This window comes from Protopterus annectens, chromosome 4.part0 (assembly GCF_019279795.1).
Source record: "Protopterus annectens isolate FY-2018-M chromosome 4.part0, PAN1.0, whole genome shotgun sequence".
Lineage (NCBI taxonomy): Eukaryota > Metazoa > Chordata > Ceratodontiformes > Protopteridae > Protopterus > Protopterus annectens.
Window position 1 is genome coordinate 193,615,957 of NC_056733.1, and position 16,800 is coordinate 193,632,756.

At 46.5% G+C, this 16,800-nt stretch overlaps 1 protein-coding gene across 1 annotated transcript in view; it reads left to right on the top strand.

Annotated features, from left to right (window-relative positions):
* Window positions 1-16,800, top strand: part of HGS (hepatocyte growth factor-regulated tyrosine kinase substrate) — a 2,162,662-nt gene that overhangs the window by 106,275 nt on the left and 2,039,587 nt on the right. Inside the window, exon 4 of the mRNA XM_044069724.1 lies at window positions 15,074-15,166. Coding sequence (XP_043925659.1) covers window positions 15,074-15,166 — 93 coding nt within the window. The remainder of the gene's footprint in view (window positions 1-15,073; window positions 15,167-16,800) is intronic.

Sequence of the window (16,800 nt, forward strand, 5' to 3'; positions counted from 1 at the left end):
TTTGGTCGAGGTTGGCTCCCCCTCTGCTTTTGATGTAGTGGAGAGGGCCCTGTTGAGGGTTTCCGGACCCCCGGCACTTGCTTCGGCTCCGTCCCGCGCTCCATCTGCAATGGGTCAGGCTTCCACCATTCAGCCACTGGGACAGCCCGCTCCATTGCCCCAAGCTGTTCCATTGGAACAGGACACCGCTTGCGAGGGTTCCTCGGACAGTCCCCCTGAGGATGCACCTCGCAAGCATACGTGTAAAAGGAGGCACATAGACTCCCCCGAGTCTCTCACAGAAGACATGGATTTGGAGGAAGGGGAAGGCTCCCCAAGATCACCCCCCGAGGATGTCTCCTTTGAAGACATCATGGAAATGCTTCGCATAAGGGGGGGGTGGTCTGCCCCCAAGTCTTCCTCGGACGAGTCCGTGTTCTTGGAGGCATTTGAAGCGGGCCCGTCTACCTCTTGGGTGTCCCCTCCTGCCGACCCCCTGGTGGACCTAATTACCACCAGGGCGTGGAAGGATCCGGACACCGTGGAGCCAATCCCCAAAAGGCCAGACCGCATCCTTAGTCCCCCGGCAGACCGTGCCCACTGGAGCAAGGGGCCTCCGGTAGATGCCATGTTGACGGCTGCAGCCACCAAGAGGGAACTTGCCCAGGAGAGTCCCTCAGTCCATCCTCCGAGCAAGGAGTCTCGGATGATGGACCGCTTGGGGAAGCGAATGTTTAGTTCAGCGACCTTTTCAGTGAGGGCGCCAAACTACTTGGCACATGTGATCAGGATGCAGCGCGATCTTATCAAGGAATACGCTGCACCCCCCCCCCCAGAGTCCATGTCGGAGGAGGACAAACTGTTGCACTCCACCCGTATGGCCACTCTCAGGTCCGTGACAAATACCGCTATGCAGTTACTGTCCCATGCTACGGAGGGAGCCGCTAGAGCTGCAGGGGTAGGCCTAGTTACTAGACGTCAGGCCTGGCTCCGACATTGCGATTTCACGGAGCCCTTCAAGGCGTCATTCACGCCCTTCGATGGTTCTGCCCTTTTTGGCAAAACTGTTTGCGATACTTTGACCCAGAGCGAGAAGGACGGGAAGACGCTGTCTGCCGTCGGAATCCGCTTCTCTGTGCCCCAGAGGCCCTATTCTAGGAACCAAAAGGGCCAAAAGAAGATGTGGTTCCGGAAGTCGCAGCAGTCCCAACCCGCTCCGGACAACCAGTCCTTCCGTGGCAGAGGAGGACAGGGAGGACGCCGCCCCAGGGGCAGAGGGGCTCCCAGGAACTTTGGGTCCAGAGAACCTTTCTCTGAACGGCCCGCGCAGCAGCCCTGAAGGGTTGCCCGGCTGCTCCACTCTGGAGGCAGTCGGACGTTTTTCGGAGCACCTAGCGGCATGGGAGTCCATAACATCAGACCGCTGGGTCCTCCGCATCATATCCCGAGGATACCTCATTCCATTTCATCACATCCCAAAATTGAAGTCCCTCCCCGACGTTCCACCCGGTCAGTGGGAGGCCGCTTTGGCAGAAATTGGCCATCTGCTGAAGAAAAGAGCCATCCAGCCCGTCCCCCCAGACCAGATCGGATCAGGGTTCTACTCCAGGTTCTTTTTAGTGCCAAAAAAGACGGGGGACCTAAGACCAATATTAGACCTGTCACTCTTAAACCTGGCAGTTCCCAAGGAGAAGTTCCGAATGGTTACCTTGCAGTCCATTCTCCCCCTTCTGGGAGAAAATCACTGGATGTGCTCTATAGACCTCAAGGATGCGTACTACCACATTCTAATGGACAGACGCTCCAGGAGGTTTCTTCGCTTCCGGCTGGGAGCCAGTCACTACCAATTCAGGGTCCTTCCCTTTGGTCTCACCACAGCCCCCAGGGTGTTCACCAAAGTATTAGCACTGGTAGCGGCCCACCTGAGGCTTCAGGGGGTACAGGTCTTCCCATACCTGGACGACTGGCTCCTCACCGCCCCAACAAGGCATCTACTGTTATTGGCGCGAGATTCCTTTCTCCATCTAGCTCCCCGCCTGGGCATCACAATAAATGCAGAAAAGTCCAACCTAGCCCCTACGCAATTCATAGATTTTATAGGTGCCAGGTTAGACACGAGACAGTTAAGAGCCTTCCTCACTGCGGACAGAGTTCAGAATCTGCAGCTCCAGGTGCGGGCCATCCTCCACTCCAGCTCAGTTCCGGCGGAGTTGGTCCTGAGGGCTCTAGGGTCCATGGCAGCAGTGATAGCTCTTCTTCCTCTCGCCAGGTTCAATATGCGGGTCCTTCAATGGACACTCCTAGTTCAGTGGTCTTATCTTGCTCTTCCTATGCATCATCCCATTGCGATCAGCAAGGCTTGCAAGCGGTCCCTCCTGTGGTGGCTCCACTCACAAGATCTCCACGGAGGCCACCCCTTTTGTGCTTCTCCCCCTCTCGCCACAGTGACCACGGACGCCTCCCGCCTCGGGTGGGGGGGGGCATTTTGCAGGCCGGACGGTCCAAGGCACGTGGAACGATTCAGAGACCTTACTGCATATCAATGTTCTAGAGATGAGAGCAGTGCTCTTAGCGTTGCAAGCACTACAGGCCTTTCTTCCCTTGGGAACTATTGCAATTCAGTCGGACAACATGTCTGTCGTCTGGTACATCAACAAACAGGGGGGAACCAGGTCTTACCCTCTTTGTCGAGAAGCCACGAGAGTGTGGGAATGGGCAATCTCCAACAACCGCTTTCTCATCGCAACGCATATTCCGGGTCGGTCCAACATCCTTGCGGACAAACTCAGTCGCACCATTCTCTCCCCTTACGAGTGGTCTCTCAATGCTCAAGTAGCGAAACGCATCTTCGCACGGTAGGGAACTCCTTGTTGCAATCTTTTTGCGTCTCCCTCAAACACCAAGTGCGACAGTTTTTTCGCTCTAATCCCTCCTCCCGGAGATACCCCAAGAGACGCTCTGGTGCATGCTTGGCCCCCCGGTCTTCTTTACGCTTACCCCCCTTTGCCTCTGATGCTCCAAGTTCTTCAGAAAGCCTCTCGGTTGGGGTGCAGAATGATTCTCATTGCCCCATTCTGGCCTCGACAGATCTGGTTCCCTTTCCTAAGGTCTCACTCAGTGAATCCACCTTGGATTCTAGATCCCATTCCGGATCTGATATCTCACCCATCCCATCTATCAACCCCGAATCTGGACAACCTGAAGCTAACTGCTTGGCTGCTCCAGTTCCACTCCTAGTCAGGACTCCCGGTATTTCGTCTCCAGTTAAGGCCATCCTGGTAGCGGCTCATAAACCATCTACCAGGAAAGTTTACCGCAGCAAGTGGAAACGATTCTCCATTTGGGCGGAGCGGCAAGGTCTAGACCCCTTCACAGTTCCCCTTCCTCTGGTGCTTGACTTCCTAACCACTCTTTTTAATGATGGTGCCAGCAGTTCCACGGTCAAAGTGCAACTTGCGGCAATTTCTCACTATCATATTGGTCAAGACTCCAGTCCACTGATGTCTGCCAAATTGTGTAAGATTTTCCTAAAAGGTACTTTTCTCCTTAGACCCCCTGTAAAGCAAGTGGTTCCTCCTTGGGACCTTTCATTGGTTCTTCAGGCCTTGACCGCTCCCCCCTTCGAACCTGCGGCTACGGTAGATCTGAAATTTTTATCTTTCAAGACGGCCTTTTTAGTAGCCATTACCTCGGCCAAGAGAGTTTCAGAACTTCAAACCTTATCCATCAAGCCTCCTTACTTGGTCTTTCATCCGGACCGTGTATACCTCAGGACCAACCCGTCCTTTCTTCCTAATGTAGCTTCTGAAGCAAATATTAATCAATCCATTAACCTCCCTGTTTTCTTTCCTAAATATCAAAACAAAGGTGAATACAAGCTACATTCCTTAGATGTTCACAGACAACTTCGATTTTATCTGAACAGGACAGGTGGTCATAGGCAATCCGACCAGTTGTTTATTTCCTTTGCTAAATTCAATTTGGGTAAACCAATTTCCAAAGTCTCCTTATCACGCTGGATTTCGCAGTGCATCTTATTGGCTTATCAAGCTTCTGGAAGGCCCGCACCGGAGGGAGTATATGCCCATTCAACCCGGTCAGTCTCTACTTCAGCGGCCTTTAAAGCTAGGATTCCTCTGGATGATATTTGTTCAGCAGCCACTTGGGCTTCATCTCATACCTTTATTTCCCACTACAAGTTGGATATTGCATCTAGAGGTAGAGCATCCTTTGGCTCCGCGGTGCTCCGGAATATCCTTCCATGACGGCCGCCCAAGATTCAGGTAGCTGGGGACTCTGTCCCACAGGTTGCAGACAAATGAATCTCCTACTTCAGATTTAGAAGTTATGTACTCACCATAACGTTCCATCTGAGTAGGTGTATTCATTTGTCTGCAACCATCCCGCCCTCCTGTCCCCCTGGCCTTGTCAGTTTCCTGCATATTACGTGTTACCCTTTCTAGGGTATTTTTATTGATGGCAAACTCGATCTGAGGTCATGTAGGGAGAGCAGGGCATTATGGGTGAGGGGAGGAGCTGAGAGCTCAGATCCATAGCTGGAAAACAATGCCGGTTCAGATCCGATATCGGATCCATAACCCACAGGTTGCGGACAAATGAATACACCTACTCAGATGGAACGTTATGGTGAGTACATAACTTCTAATTTCATATGCTCAAATATCAGCAACATGTCATGGCATTGTTTAAACAGAAAATGTTAAACTTTGAATGCGCAGAAAACAAGGAAATGCAGGATTTATTGCATGCAGCTGAACAAGTTGGAAAACAATGTGGTTTTGATTCTTTGGAGGCCTCCTGCAGGGCCGCAGTTACGGGTTCTGTAATTAGGTGGCATGCTTGGTTAAAGGAACAAAATCTGCCTGATCATGTCAAACTTAAATTATTATTATTACAGCATGATACTTTGTTTGGCGTTAAGGCAGAGGAGGTGTTAAAGAAAATGGAGGACAAAGCTAAATCTATGCAAACTGTCAAAGATTTTTTACAAGTACAGCTGCCTAGGTTTAGTAGACACTGGCCTACAAATAATTGGTCCTTTCTTGTGTCAGACAGACCTCAAAGGGGCAGATCCAGACACCCTAGGGGCAGATCCCAGGCGCAAGGTTCATACAGGTCAAAACAATGGGTTGCTTCTACCTCCAAAGTTGGAGAAGACAAATCACAACCATACAGGAAAAAGTCCCAATGACTTCCCCCTGCCTGCACCAAGCACTTACCTCCTTGCAGCACCCTTAGGGGGAAAATTAGCACTTTTTTTCTCAAAATTGGCACATTATAACCCAGGGCAAGTGGGTTCTAAATATTGTGTCACAAGGGTACAAGTTCCATTTCCATACCCTGCCAAAAGCAAACGGCTGGCCAGATCTGCCAAAAAATCAATGGGCAGAGGCACAAAAACAAGTCGCATCCCTCATGAACATGGGGGGCCATTCAACAAGTACCTGAGCAAGAGCAAGGACAAGGATTTTACTCAAGGCTGTTCCTGGTACCCAGAAAGGACAAGACCTGGAGACCAATACTGGACCTATCTATTCTGAACACATTCCTGGATGTACCAAATGTAATTTGCAGCAGCTTCTGCCCATGCTGGGCAAGAACGCTTGGCTGGTGACTCTAGACCTAAAAGAGGCATGCCTGCATGTCCCAATCAGACAATTATGCAGAAGATGCCTCTGATTCAAGGCTGGCTCAATGCATTACCAATTCTCTGCACTGCCCTTTGGCTTATCTACTGCACCCAGGGTCTTTACAAAGTGCCTGGCACCAGTAATTGTATTCTGCAGACAAAGAGGAATACAAACATATCCTTACTTGGACGACTGTCTAATTCAAGCAGAGAACAAGGACATTCATCTACAGCATCTGGAGTTTGTTAAAAGACTTCTAACATGCCTAGGGTACACAGTCAACGAAAAGAAATCAAAACTAGTACCCTCTCGAGATAATATTCCTGGGTGCAAGCTTAAATACAGCTGCCCAGATGGCTTATCTCACGCCAGACAAACAAAGGCAACTGACTACCTATTTCAAAATGTTGGCAACAAAGGCCCAGTTATCTGCAAGAAAAATTCTGCAGGCTTTGGGCTTCATGGCATCCTGCATCCTACTAATTCCATATGCAAGACTGCATATGAGGAAACTTCAGTGGTACCTAAAAAGTGTTTGGACTCAACATTACCACAGCCTATAAACAATGATTACTCTCATTCCCTGCGTACAACAGGAGTTTCGATGATGGGCAAAGGCTTGTCACCAAAACAAGGGACAGCCATTCACATTACCCCCAGCCAGGCAGACATTAACAACAGATGCATCAGATTATGCCTGGGGGGCCCACATGGCAGGAAGATGCATTCAGGGCACATGGTCCTCAACCCAAATGCATCTACATATCAATCAAAAAGAGATGCTAGCTGTTCAGAATGCCCTGACAGCCTTCAAGGACCTACTTCATCCAGGACCACTACTGATAAAGACAGACAACACCACGGTCATGTGGCATATAAACAAGCAGGGGGGCACACATTCTTACCCCCTTTGCAGACTAGCCATGACTTTGTGGGACACGGCATTAACTTACCAAGTACATCTGCAGGCACAATTCCTGCCAGGAAGGAAAAATACTCTGACAGACAAACTAAGCAGAAACCTCATGGATCCCCATGAGTGGCAGCTGGATCCACAAGTCTTCAGCATGATAACAAGGAAATGGGGATGCCCGGACATAGATCTATTTGCCTCCCCTCACAACTACCAACTAAAAATATTCTGCAGAAGCACTTATCAACAGACAAGCATGGAAAGTGGACGCCAAGCATGGAAAGTGGACGCCCTATCTTTCAGCTGGAAAAACTTATCAGTCTATGCCTTTCCCCCTCTGCCTCTCTTCCCCAAGGTACTCCTAAAGGTCAGACAGGAGAAGCCAAAAATGATACTGATTGCCCCAGACTGGCCCTGCCAGTACTGGTTTCCATTCCTAAAGAAATTGTCTCAGTGCCCAGCTTGGACCTTACCTCAAATACCTCATCTATTGTCCCAGCAAAACAAACAGATCCTGCACAGCCAACTCAAGACTTTAAACCTGGCAGCATGGCTGATAATGTAGTCATACAAAACACACCTCTCAGTAAAGCTGTGATGGATGTCATTTTGGAGGCCAGAAGGCCTAGTACTAGAGAATCTTATGATGGAAAAAGGAAGAGATTCTGTGCTTGGAACCAGGCACAAGGAACTGAAACAGCTGTGCCAAACACTCCTCAGATTTTGCAATACTTAACTGAGATGCTGGACAAAGGCCTATCTTTTTCATCTATTAAAATTCATGTCGCTGCCATTTCGGCTCATTACAATACAGAGCCACATATCTTTTCTCATCCCTTATTAAAACAGTACCTCAGAGGAGCCAAACATTTAAGGCCTCCAAGGAGTTCACCAATGCCTGCTTGGGACCTCAACTATGTCTTGGAAAAACTCACCCTGCCTCCTTTTGAGCCATTTGCTACTGCTGATATAAAGTTTTTATCTTGGAAAACCGCTCTGCTCCTAGCAATAACTTCTGCAAGACGAGTTTCAGAGCTACAGGCACTTATGGCTGTGGAACCTTTTATCATTTTTTATCCCAGACAGGATCTCTGAGGACAAACCCAACATTTATGCCTAAGGTGGTTTCCAGTGTGGCTCTTAACTAAACTATTCATCTGCCAACTTTTTATCCAAATTCACAGAACAAGGGGGAGAGAATTGTGCATTCTTTGAACGTACACAGACAACTTAGATTCTACTTGGACAGAACCAAAGTTTTCAGAAAGATCAGTTTACTAGTGGCATATGCTGCATGATCACAAGGAAAGGCTATCTCAAAGCAGACTATTTCAAAGTGGATATGCCACTGCATTCATTTCTGCTACTTACACCATGGCAAGCCAGTGCCTAAGGGCATTAGGCCACATCAACCAGAGCTGCAGCCACTTCAGCAGCCTTTCTCAGAGGAGTACCAGCCAAGGACATTTTAGAGGCTGCTACTTGGAGTTCAGTGCACACCTTCACAAAGCACTATCATCTGCCACTCTAAGTCCAGGGCAGGCTTTGGCACTGCAGTTCTGCAGGGCCTCTTAGCCACTCCTTATGCTGCTTAGCCCCAGCCTCCCATCCATAGCTTTGGGACTCTACCCAAATGTAATGACTGCAACAGTGAAACACGAAGAACATAGTACAGTTGTGTACACTTACCATAAATGTAGATGTTAGAGTGTATTCACTGTTGCAGCTCAGGTTACCCACCCGCCATCCCCCTTTCTTCTGACGGAACCTATGTGGTGTATTTGCTTGTAGATGAAGGTAAAGTTTATACTGGTGCATGTATTTACATATATGCATATATGTATGTATGTGTATATATATATATATATATATATATATGAAAATGGCGTCTGCCGCATCTTTTATACCCCTGATGTCGGGGAAGGGGTGACAGCAACCGACACAGGACCCAGGACTTTGGAATTCAGGCTGACTGAGGGCAACCTGCCAGCAGAGTTACCCAAATGTAATGACTGCAACAGTGAATACATTCGAACATCTACATTTATGGTAAGTGTACACAACTGTACTTTGTGCTTCTCTTGGCTCTGGCTAAGTTTCTCAAAATTCTTCATATTGTATCATGTTCAATGCTTTATTATTGTATATTTAGTATTGCTAATATATCAGGCAGTTGCTTTGCTTGCCTTTTTTGAGTGCAACTTAGTTTTCTAGTTGTTTTTTGGTATCCTGTGTGCCAGTTAGTTTTAGGCACTGTTGCGCTTTTTTTTTTATTATTAGGTAGAGTTTTTGACGGTTTTCCGCTCTTAGTCAACAGGGACTCCTGTTGTCTTGCCTGTTGTTATTCTGACCTTTTTTGGTCACCGTTAGCAGTTGGTTTATGCTATTTTGACATTGTTTGTTTTTGGCGGGGATCCGCTTGTGAAGTTACTAGGATTGCAAGTTTATTACCTGTTTTTTCTTAAGAATAGAAAGTTAGTGTGTCATTTACAGGTTCCCTTGTGTGCATGGGCTTTCCTTTCTTGTCTGTTTAAGTTAGAAGACCTAGTTTCACTACACCGGGCTAGGCCCATTTAAGTTAGAGGAACTAGTCCTCCTTTCCCTTTCTCTCTTTCTCTTTTCAGTCTCTCTGGGCTGTATGTGTGTGTATTATGTCTAAGGAAAGTAAGGAGCATAAACCCTCATGGTTCAAAAAGTGTATGAAATGCTCCCAAAAGATGTCCTTAATGGATGGGCACAGTAGCTGTGTCTACTTGCCTAGGGGCCATCCACTTAAAGGAGTCGTGTTTGTTCTGCCTTGCTTTCTCTCGTAGAGTGTTAAAGGAGGGGCAGAACAAACATACTCAAGGGTCTATTGAAACCATGCTTTGAGGAAGCACTATCCAGTTCTTCGGCTTCCTCCAAGTCTGGGAAATCAAAATCCTCAAAAAGGCCTTCTCTGGCACCGGCTGGTGTCTCGGAGCCACCTCCTAAACAATCGAGACAATCCAAATCTGCCTCCTCGACTCAGCCTTCGGAGCTGAAGGAGAGCATCATGGTGGTGTCAGAGTCTGTTATAGGGGTTTCGGAACCTATCTCTGAAACAGTTGATACAGCAGTTGACTCTGCTACTCTGAGATGGTCTGTAAGCTCCCTACCGGTCTCCGTAACAATTAAGTCTCCAGTGCCCTCCAGGTCAAGATCCCCAACTATGTCTTCCAGGACCCTTTCAGTAGAAGATATGGAGAGAGTAGTGCTGAAACTCCTGAAGACGTCTGCCTTGCCAAAATTATTGTTGGCTCTGGAGCCCATGTGACCCAACTTTGCCCTTGTCTGCTATTCCTACTCTGAGCCATATTGGCCTTTTGGAGCTGGAGTGCTTGGTGCCAACAGAGGAAATGCCGGCTCCAACTCACCTTGTTGCTGCCTTGGAGCCGAGTTCGGCTCTGACACGCTCGGTGCTGTCCGTCGTGTCCAGGGGCCGAAGCTGTCCTGTCGGCACTGACAGGGAGGATTGGAATCTATCTTCTTTGGTTCCGAGCCTTCATCTTGGTGCGTCGGCCAGGGTGAGCTCAGACCCTGCATCTATCTCTGAGCCGACAGCTCTGGCTCTGGCGTTGATCCTAGTCTCTTCGGAGCGGGGGAGGTCAGCGTTTGAGATGATGAGGAGCAAACTGTCTCATTCTCCAGCACCTACCACTGGCACCAGCACTCTTCCCCCGAGAGCACCCACTTCAGTCTCAGCCCCTACTCTCTCTGGAGACTGCAGAGACCCACAGCCTCAGGAGCCATTGGCTGGTGGCCCCCACTATTCAGGGGCTTCCCTGGAATATCCTTCCGAGGAGCCTCCCCAGAAGATGTGATGTAAGAGGAAACATGTTGACTCCCAGGATGAGTCTTTGACATCTGACACTGACCTCGAAAAGTCTGAAGGGTCCCCCAAGTCGTCCTCTGATGATGTCTCCTTTGTGGACATTTTAGAGATCCTTAGGCAGAGGTGCGACTGGCTCACTATTAACCCTTCTGATGAGGAGTCTGTGTACCTGAAGGCTTTCGGGTCTCAACCTTTTGCCTCTTGGGTGTCTCCACCTTTTGACGAACTAATGGATCTAGTCAGTCGAAAGGTGTGGGATACTCATGACACCATGGAGCCACTCCCCAGGAGACCAAATAAGTTCTTGTCTACCACTCCTGGTAAAGAGTTCTTGTCCAAGGGTGTTCCCGTAGATGCCACGGTGGTGGCGGCCACGAAAAATCAGTTAGCGAAGACCTCTTCATCTGTTCATCCGTCAAACAAGGAGTCTCGGCAGATGGACAGATTTGGGAAGCATATTTGTAGTTCAGCGGCCTTTACCCTTCGATCGTTGAACAATCTCACGCACTTCACGAGATTGCAGAGGGATCTCATCAAGGAGTTAGGAGATTCCATACGAGGTGCGTGTATTGAGCGAGTTCCTGGCAAAATTTCTACTCAGTTGTCAAACTTAAATTCTGTGGTTAACTACTCCATGCGACTTTTATCTTATGCTGCGTGTGGAGCGAGTAGAGCAGTGGGTTCCGGAGTTGCCTTGAGGCAGCACTCCTGGATGTGCTTGTGTAATTTTGCAGAACCATTCAAGTCTACTTTCACTAACGCCCTGTTTGATGGTTCTTCATTGTTTGGTTCCAAGGTGAAGGATACACTGACTTGGTGTGAGCAAGAAGGAAAGACTCTTTCTGCCGAGGGAATGCATTTTACTGTCCCTTCCAGACCATACCCCAAAGGTCAAAGGGACGGTAAAATGTGGTTCAAAAAGTCCCAAAGGGTCTTTCCTGGCACACAGGGTGAATCCTCCTTCAGAGGCGCAGAGGAGGAGGGGGAAACGGCAGACGTCGCCCTAGAGGCAGGGACTGTCCGCAATACCAACAAGGCCATGATTCTTTTCGAGGATGGGCCTTAGCGCTCCTGATGTGGAGCCTGACTGCGCTTCTCTGAGGCCGGTCAGGGGTTGCATTTCTTTGTACCAAGAGGCCTGGCTAAATATCACCCAAGACAGGTGGGTACAAAGAGTTGTTACCAGAGGCTATATCATACCCTTTTCCCGATTACCGTTTGTTCCCAAAAGGATCTCAGATGTACCACCCAGTCACAGGGATCAGGCAACAAGTTGCTCGCAAAAAGAGTCACCCAGCCCATCCCAGTAGACCAGATAGGATCCGGAACTTACTCCAGGTTCTTTTACTTCCAAAACAAACCGGAGATTGGAGGCCAGTACTGGACCTCAGCAGATTGAACAAATCAGTGAAGGACAAGTTTCGGATGGTAAAACTGCAGTCTATACTCCCTTGTTAGGGAAAGACTTTGGGATGTGCTCTTTGGATCTTCAGGACACCTATTACCACTTAAAAATGGACAAGGCGTCCAGAAGCCATCTACGCTTCCGGCTGGGAGCCAGTCACTATCAGTTTCGCACGCTCTGCCCTTTGGTCTCAAGACAAGCCCCCAGGGTGTTCACCAAATGCATGGCAGTAGTGATAGCTCATCTGAGACATCAGGGATTCCAGGTGTTTCCTTATTTGGACGACTGGCTCCTGACCGCCCTCACCAGGCATCTACTTATTCAAAACAGGGACAGGGATTCAACTTTGTGCTCAGTTAGGGATCTCCATAAATTGGAAAAAAATCTGCATTATTTCCCTCTCAATCTGTGATTTTTATAGGCGCAGGGGTAGACATAGTGAACATGAGAGCTTGTCTCCCCACCAAAAGGGCACACAACTTAATCTCTCAAGTTCAACGTTTTCTCCCGTTGCAAAAAGTCAAAGCAAAATGGGTTCTTCAGCTCCTCGGGACTATGGCTTCCACAGTTCTATTGGTACCATTAGCCAGGCTGCACATTTGAATTCTCCAGTGGCTTCTGTTTTCCCAGTGGTCTTTCCAATTTCTCCCACTGAGTCATCCTATCCTGCTGATGTATTCATGCAAGAAGGACCTTCGTTGGTCGATAGATCCCAATCAACTGATCACGAGTGCCCCCTTTGTCCCGGCCCAACCTGTTGCCACGGATGCCTCCCAGATCAGGTGTGGGGGGCATTATCTCAGCAGGACTGTCCAAGGCACATGGCAAGAACATGAGGCTCATCTGCATATTAGTGTTCTGGAGATGAGAGTGGTGCTTCTGGCGTTGCAAGCACTTCAAGACCTTGTTCCTCTAGGGACAATTGAGATACAATCATACAACATGTCAGTGGTTTGGTATATCAACAAACAGGGCGGTACCAGATCTTACCCACTCTGTCGAGAGGCCATGTGAGTTTAGGAATGGGCAAATTCTTCCCAGCGCTTTCTGGTTGCAACGCACATTCCAAGGACTACCAACGTGATAGCCGACAAGCTCAGCCGGGCAATCTTAATGCCTCATGAGTGGTCTCTGAAATGGAAAACAATGGATCAGATTTTCCGGAAATGGGGGCAGCCTTTCTGCGACCTTTTTGCCAGCCCAGTCAATACCAGTCAATACCAAATGCAGCAGCTATTCTTCCCTCATTCCCTCTCCAGGGGAGTCTCTCAGAGACGCTCTGGCTCACGATTGACCCATGGGACTTTTGTATGATTTTCCTCCATTCCCTCTCATTTCCAAATTGATTCAGAAAGCCAGTCAGCTGGGAAGCAAGTTGATCCTCATTGCTCCTTACTGGCCTCATTAGGTCTGGTTCCCCTTCCTTGAGCCTCTCCTCCTGGATGATCCTTGGATTCTGGATCCAGCTCCAGATCTATTGACTCGCATGTCTGGTTCGCTACACCCCTCAATCCACACCCTCAAATTGACAGCATGGCTACTCCAGTTCCATCCATAGTCGAGCTTCATGATGCATCATCTTCAGTGTCACATATTCTTATGTCCTCCCATAAACCTTCAACTAGGAGGCTGTATGGCAGTAAGTGGAAAAGATTTTCTGTTTGGGCACAGAGAATGAATGTAGATCCATACACTGCTTCTATCCCTGTGATTCTGGATTTTCTTTCTGAGCTTTTTTCAACAAGGATCTGCTGCTGCCACTATTAGTCCAATTGGCGGCGATTTCTCATTTTCATTTAGGTTTTCCAGATACCAATTTAATGTCTCATAAGCTATGCAAGACCTTTTTGAAAGGGGTCACTATTGAGACCACCTCTGCAAAAACCAGTGGCTTCTTGGGATTTAAATTTTGTGTTTTCCAAATTGACTTCTCCACCCTTTGAACATTCCCACTCATCTTCTCTTGGAAGACCTTGTTTTTGGTAGCTGTCACATCAGCTAGACGTGTATCGGAGCTGCAGGCCTTGTCTATTAAGCCACCATATTTGATTTTTCAAAAAGACAGTGTGTCATTACCTACTAATCCCTCCTTTGTTCCCAGAGTTTGTTCTAATGCTACTTTAACCAATCAATAGAACTCCCAGTTTTCTTCCCTAACCACTGTAATGCAGCTAGACGTTCATAGACAGCTACGTTTTTATCTACAGCAGACTAAGGCTTTCAGGAAATCAGATCAATTGCTCATTTCCTTTTCTGACTCTAGATTGAGCTTACCAGTTTCTAAAGTGACTCTATCTAATTGGATTTCCAGTTGTATAGTCTTTATCTATAGCTCAGAGGGCAAACCTTTACCCTACAGGATCAAGGCTCATTCTACTAGGTCGCTGTCTACCTCTGCAGCCTTTCAAGCCAGGGTACCACTTGATAATATTTGTGCAGCAGCTTCATGGACTACCCCTCACACTTTTATTACACATTACAAATTGGATTTGACATCCAGGAATAGAGCATCCTTTAGCTCCACGGTGCTCAAGAGTATTTTCCAATGAGCCACCCAAGAATAAGGCGCTAGGGGACGCTGTCCCATACGTAAAAATGAAGGCGAGTTCGAACTACCTAACATAAAGAAGTTATGTACTCACCATAACGTTCCATGTTGGTAGTCCATCTCACCCTTCATTTTTACCAACCCGCCCTCCTTCTCCCATCCTGGAAGATCTGGAAGTAGTAATTTGGTTGCCCTTGGTTGGAGACCCTTTAGTATTGGTTGTTTTTATGGTTGTTTATTCTAGTGAGCAGCAAACAAGATCTGGAAATTGTACTGGTGCACCATGGGATACCTGCTTAGCCACAAGCCAACCAAAAGTCTTGCAGCTTGTAAACTGGCTGAACCCATATGTAAAAATGAAGGGTGAAATGGACTACCAACATGGAACGTTATGGTGAGTACATAACTTCTTTTTTTATTAGATTTAAGTATTTAACTTAACGTTGATAGTTATGTTGAGCCGTACATTAAGATTTTTGCCTTGTTGACTTTGTTTTAACTGGTTGTGCAAGTTTAATTGCACTGTGACTTGCAGTTGGTTTTAACAACACAGCAGAATTATTTTTAGAATATTAAAATTTTGGGTCCACAATGTATCATTATAATTTTATAGTGTGCATCGGTCCAGAGATTTGAGAGTAGACTTTAGCCTAAAGGGTGTTGCTGTGTGCATTTGAATTTGCATTTTCATTTTAATATTTGTGATTTAATTGGTTCCATATAGGTTCTGGAGTCAGTTGTGAAGAATTGTGGTCAGACTGTGCATGATGAAGTGGCCAACAAACAAACAATGGAGGAGCTAAAAGACTTGCATAAAGTAAGCTGCCTTAATTCGTGATTACAGATAACGACTGTGTGTTTGCATGTTCCACTGTACAATATACAAAGTCTTGCTGATAATGTTTAGAATTCTAGGATGAACATAGTACTGATTATTTTGTAGTTTGTAGGGCTTCTTAGTGAGTGGTATCACCCATATTTTTTTAATCTCTGCCTCTTTGAAATGTTGCAGAATAAGCGGTTCCATATTCAAATCAAAGGAAAGCTGTCAGGTTTTACTCTTAATTAAGAGAACTTGAGGAAAATTATATATGTCCTGTCAAATTGTAAAAGATTAATTGTAAGAGGTTCCCCTTGATGGAATAAGAATTTATCGAAATTATGCACATACAAAAAGACATGTTGGATAATGATGGAAGCTTCAGTGAAGAAAAGTATTAAATGTCATGAAAATTTGAAGTGGGTAAGATCTGTAGTAAGGGAAGGTAAGAAGAATTGTGAATGTAAACGGGTAAAATTTACAGGAGACAAGAAGAAAACATTTCTAAATGAGAAGCAGTTAGTTGGTTGAATGGAATATTGAAAGTTTGGAGTGCTGGCATTATTGGTCAAAAAGGGATTTGACAGAAAAACACTGACATTACTTAGTGCAAGATTGTGGTACAGTGTCTTTCTGGGGCCCTTTCCTCCATTGTATTGCTGTCTCTCAGATGGTGTATATAATTAACACTGGGTTGGGAGTGTAGATGGGCCTGCACCCTGCAAAAAAAAAAAGTTGTTTTCTCTTTATTTTGTTTGATTTTTGATTGGCTGCTGATCTAACATTTTTGTTAATTTGCCTTTGAAAGTGTGTTTTTTTTTCAGTTTATTGTCTCTTTCTGAACATTTTAGGGATTGTAGAAAGGCTCAAACTAATACAGATTTGATGGATGATAAGGTGATTATCACAGAGTTGAAAGCTGTGGTTAATAAGTTTGCAAAACCTTTTTCCTGTGGTACTGGAGCAGGGACAGGATTTTAATATGAGACTGCCATTCCACATGGTAGTAATTACCTGAGGATTAATGAAAAATGGATTAATGAGGCTTTTTCTAAACTTAGTCTCAGCACATGGAGCAGATATTTTGAATGGGATAGGGTTCTTTTTAGAATGTAATTTAATCAGTTGGTTTACCATTAAGGTGTTTGTTTTCACATTGTTTTGGTAACTGGATTAGTCCCAGAAGCTTACAAAGAAGCTTATGTCATACCCATTTTAATGGGTGAAACTTTTGAGATTGTAGATGAATCTAAGTCAGTTAACATTATTAGCATCTTAGGGAAGACATATGAAGAGTATTAATAATTTGCCAGTTAAGTACAAAGAATGTGCTTGTAAATGATGCACGTCAGCTTGGATTCTCCAAAGGGAGGTTCCTTATGGTCAGTTTGCAAGGTTTTTATTCAGAAATGTTGAAGGAAGTCAGCATGGGTGATTTCCTTCTATTCATCTGTTGCAGCATTCTTTACATGAGGGAGTTCTGTGCTGTAGGCGACCTGATGTTAGCTGGTATACGAAAGTATTTTACTAATGTAGGGTGCGTGGTACATCACAAATAGGCTGCTGTCAAACATTGGCCATAATAGCAGCGTATGCACACAGTGACCTTAGAATTTCTATGCCGCCAGTCC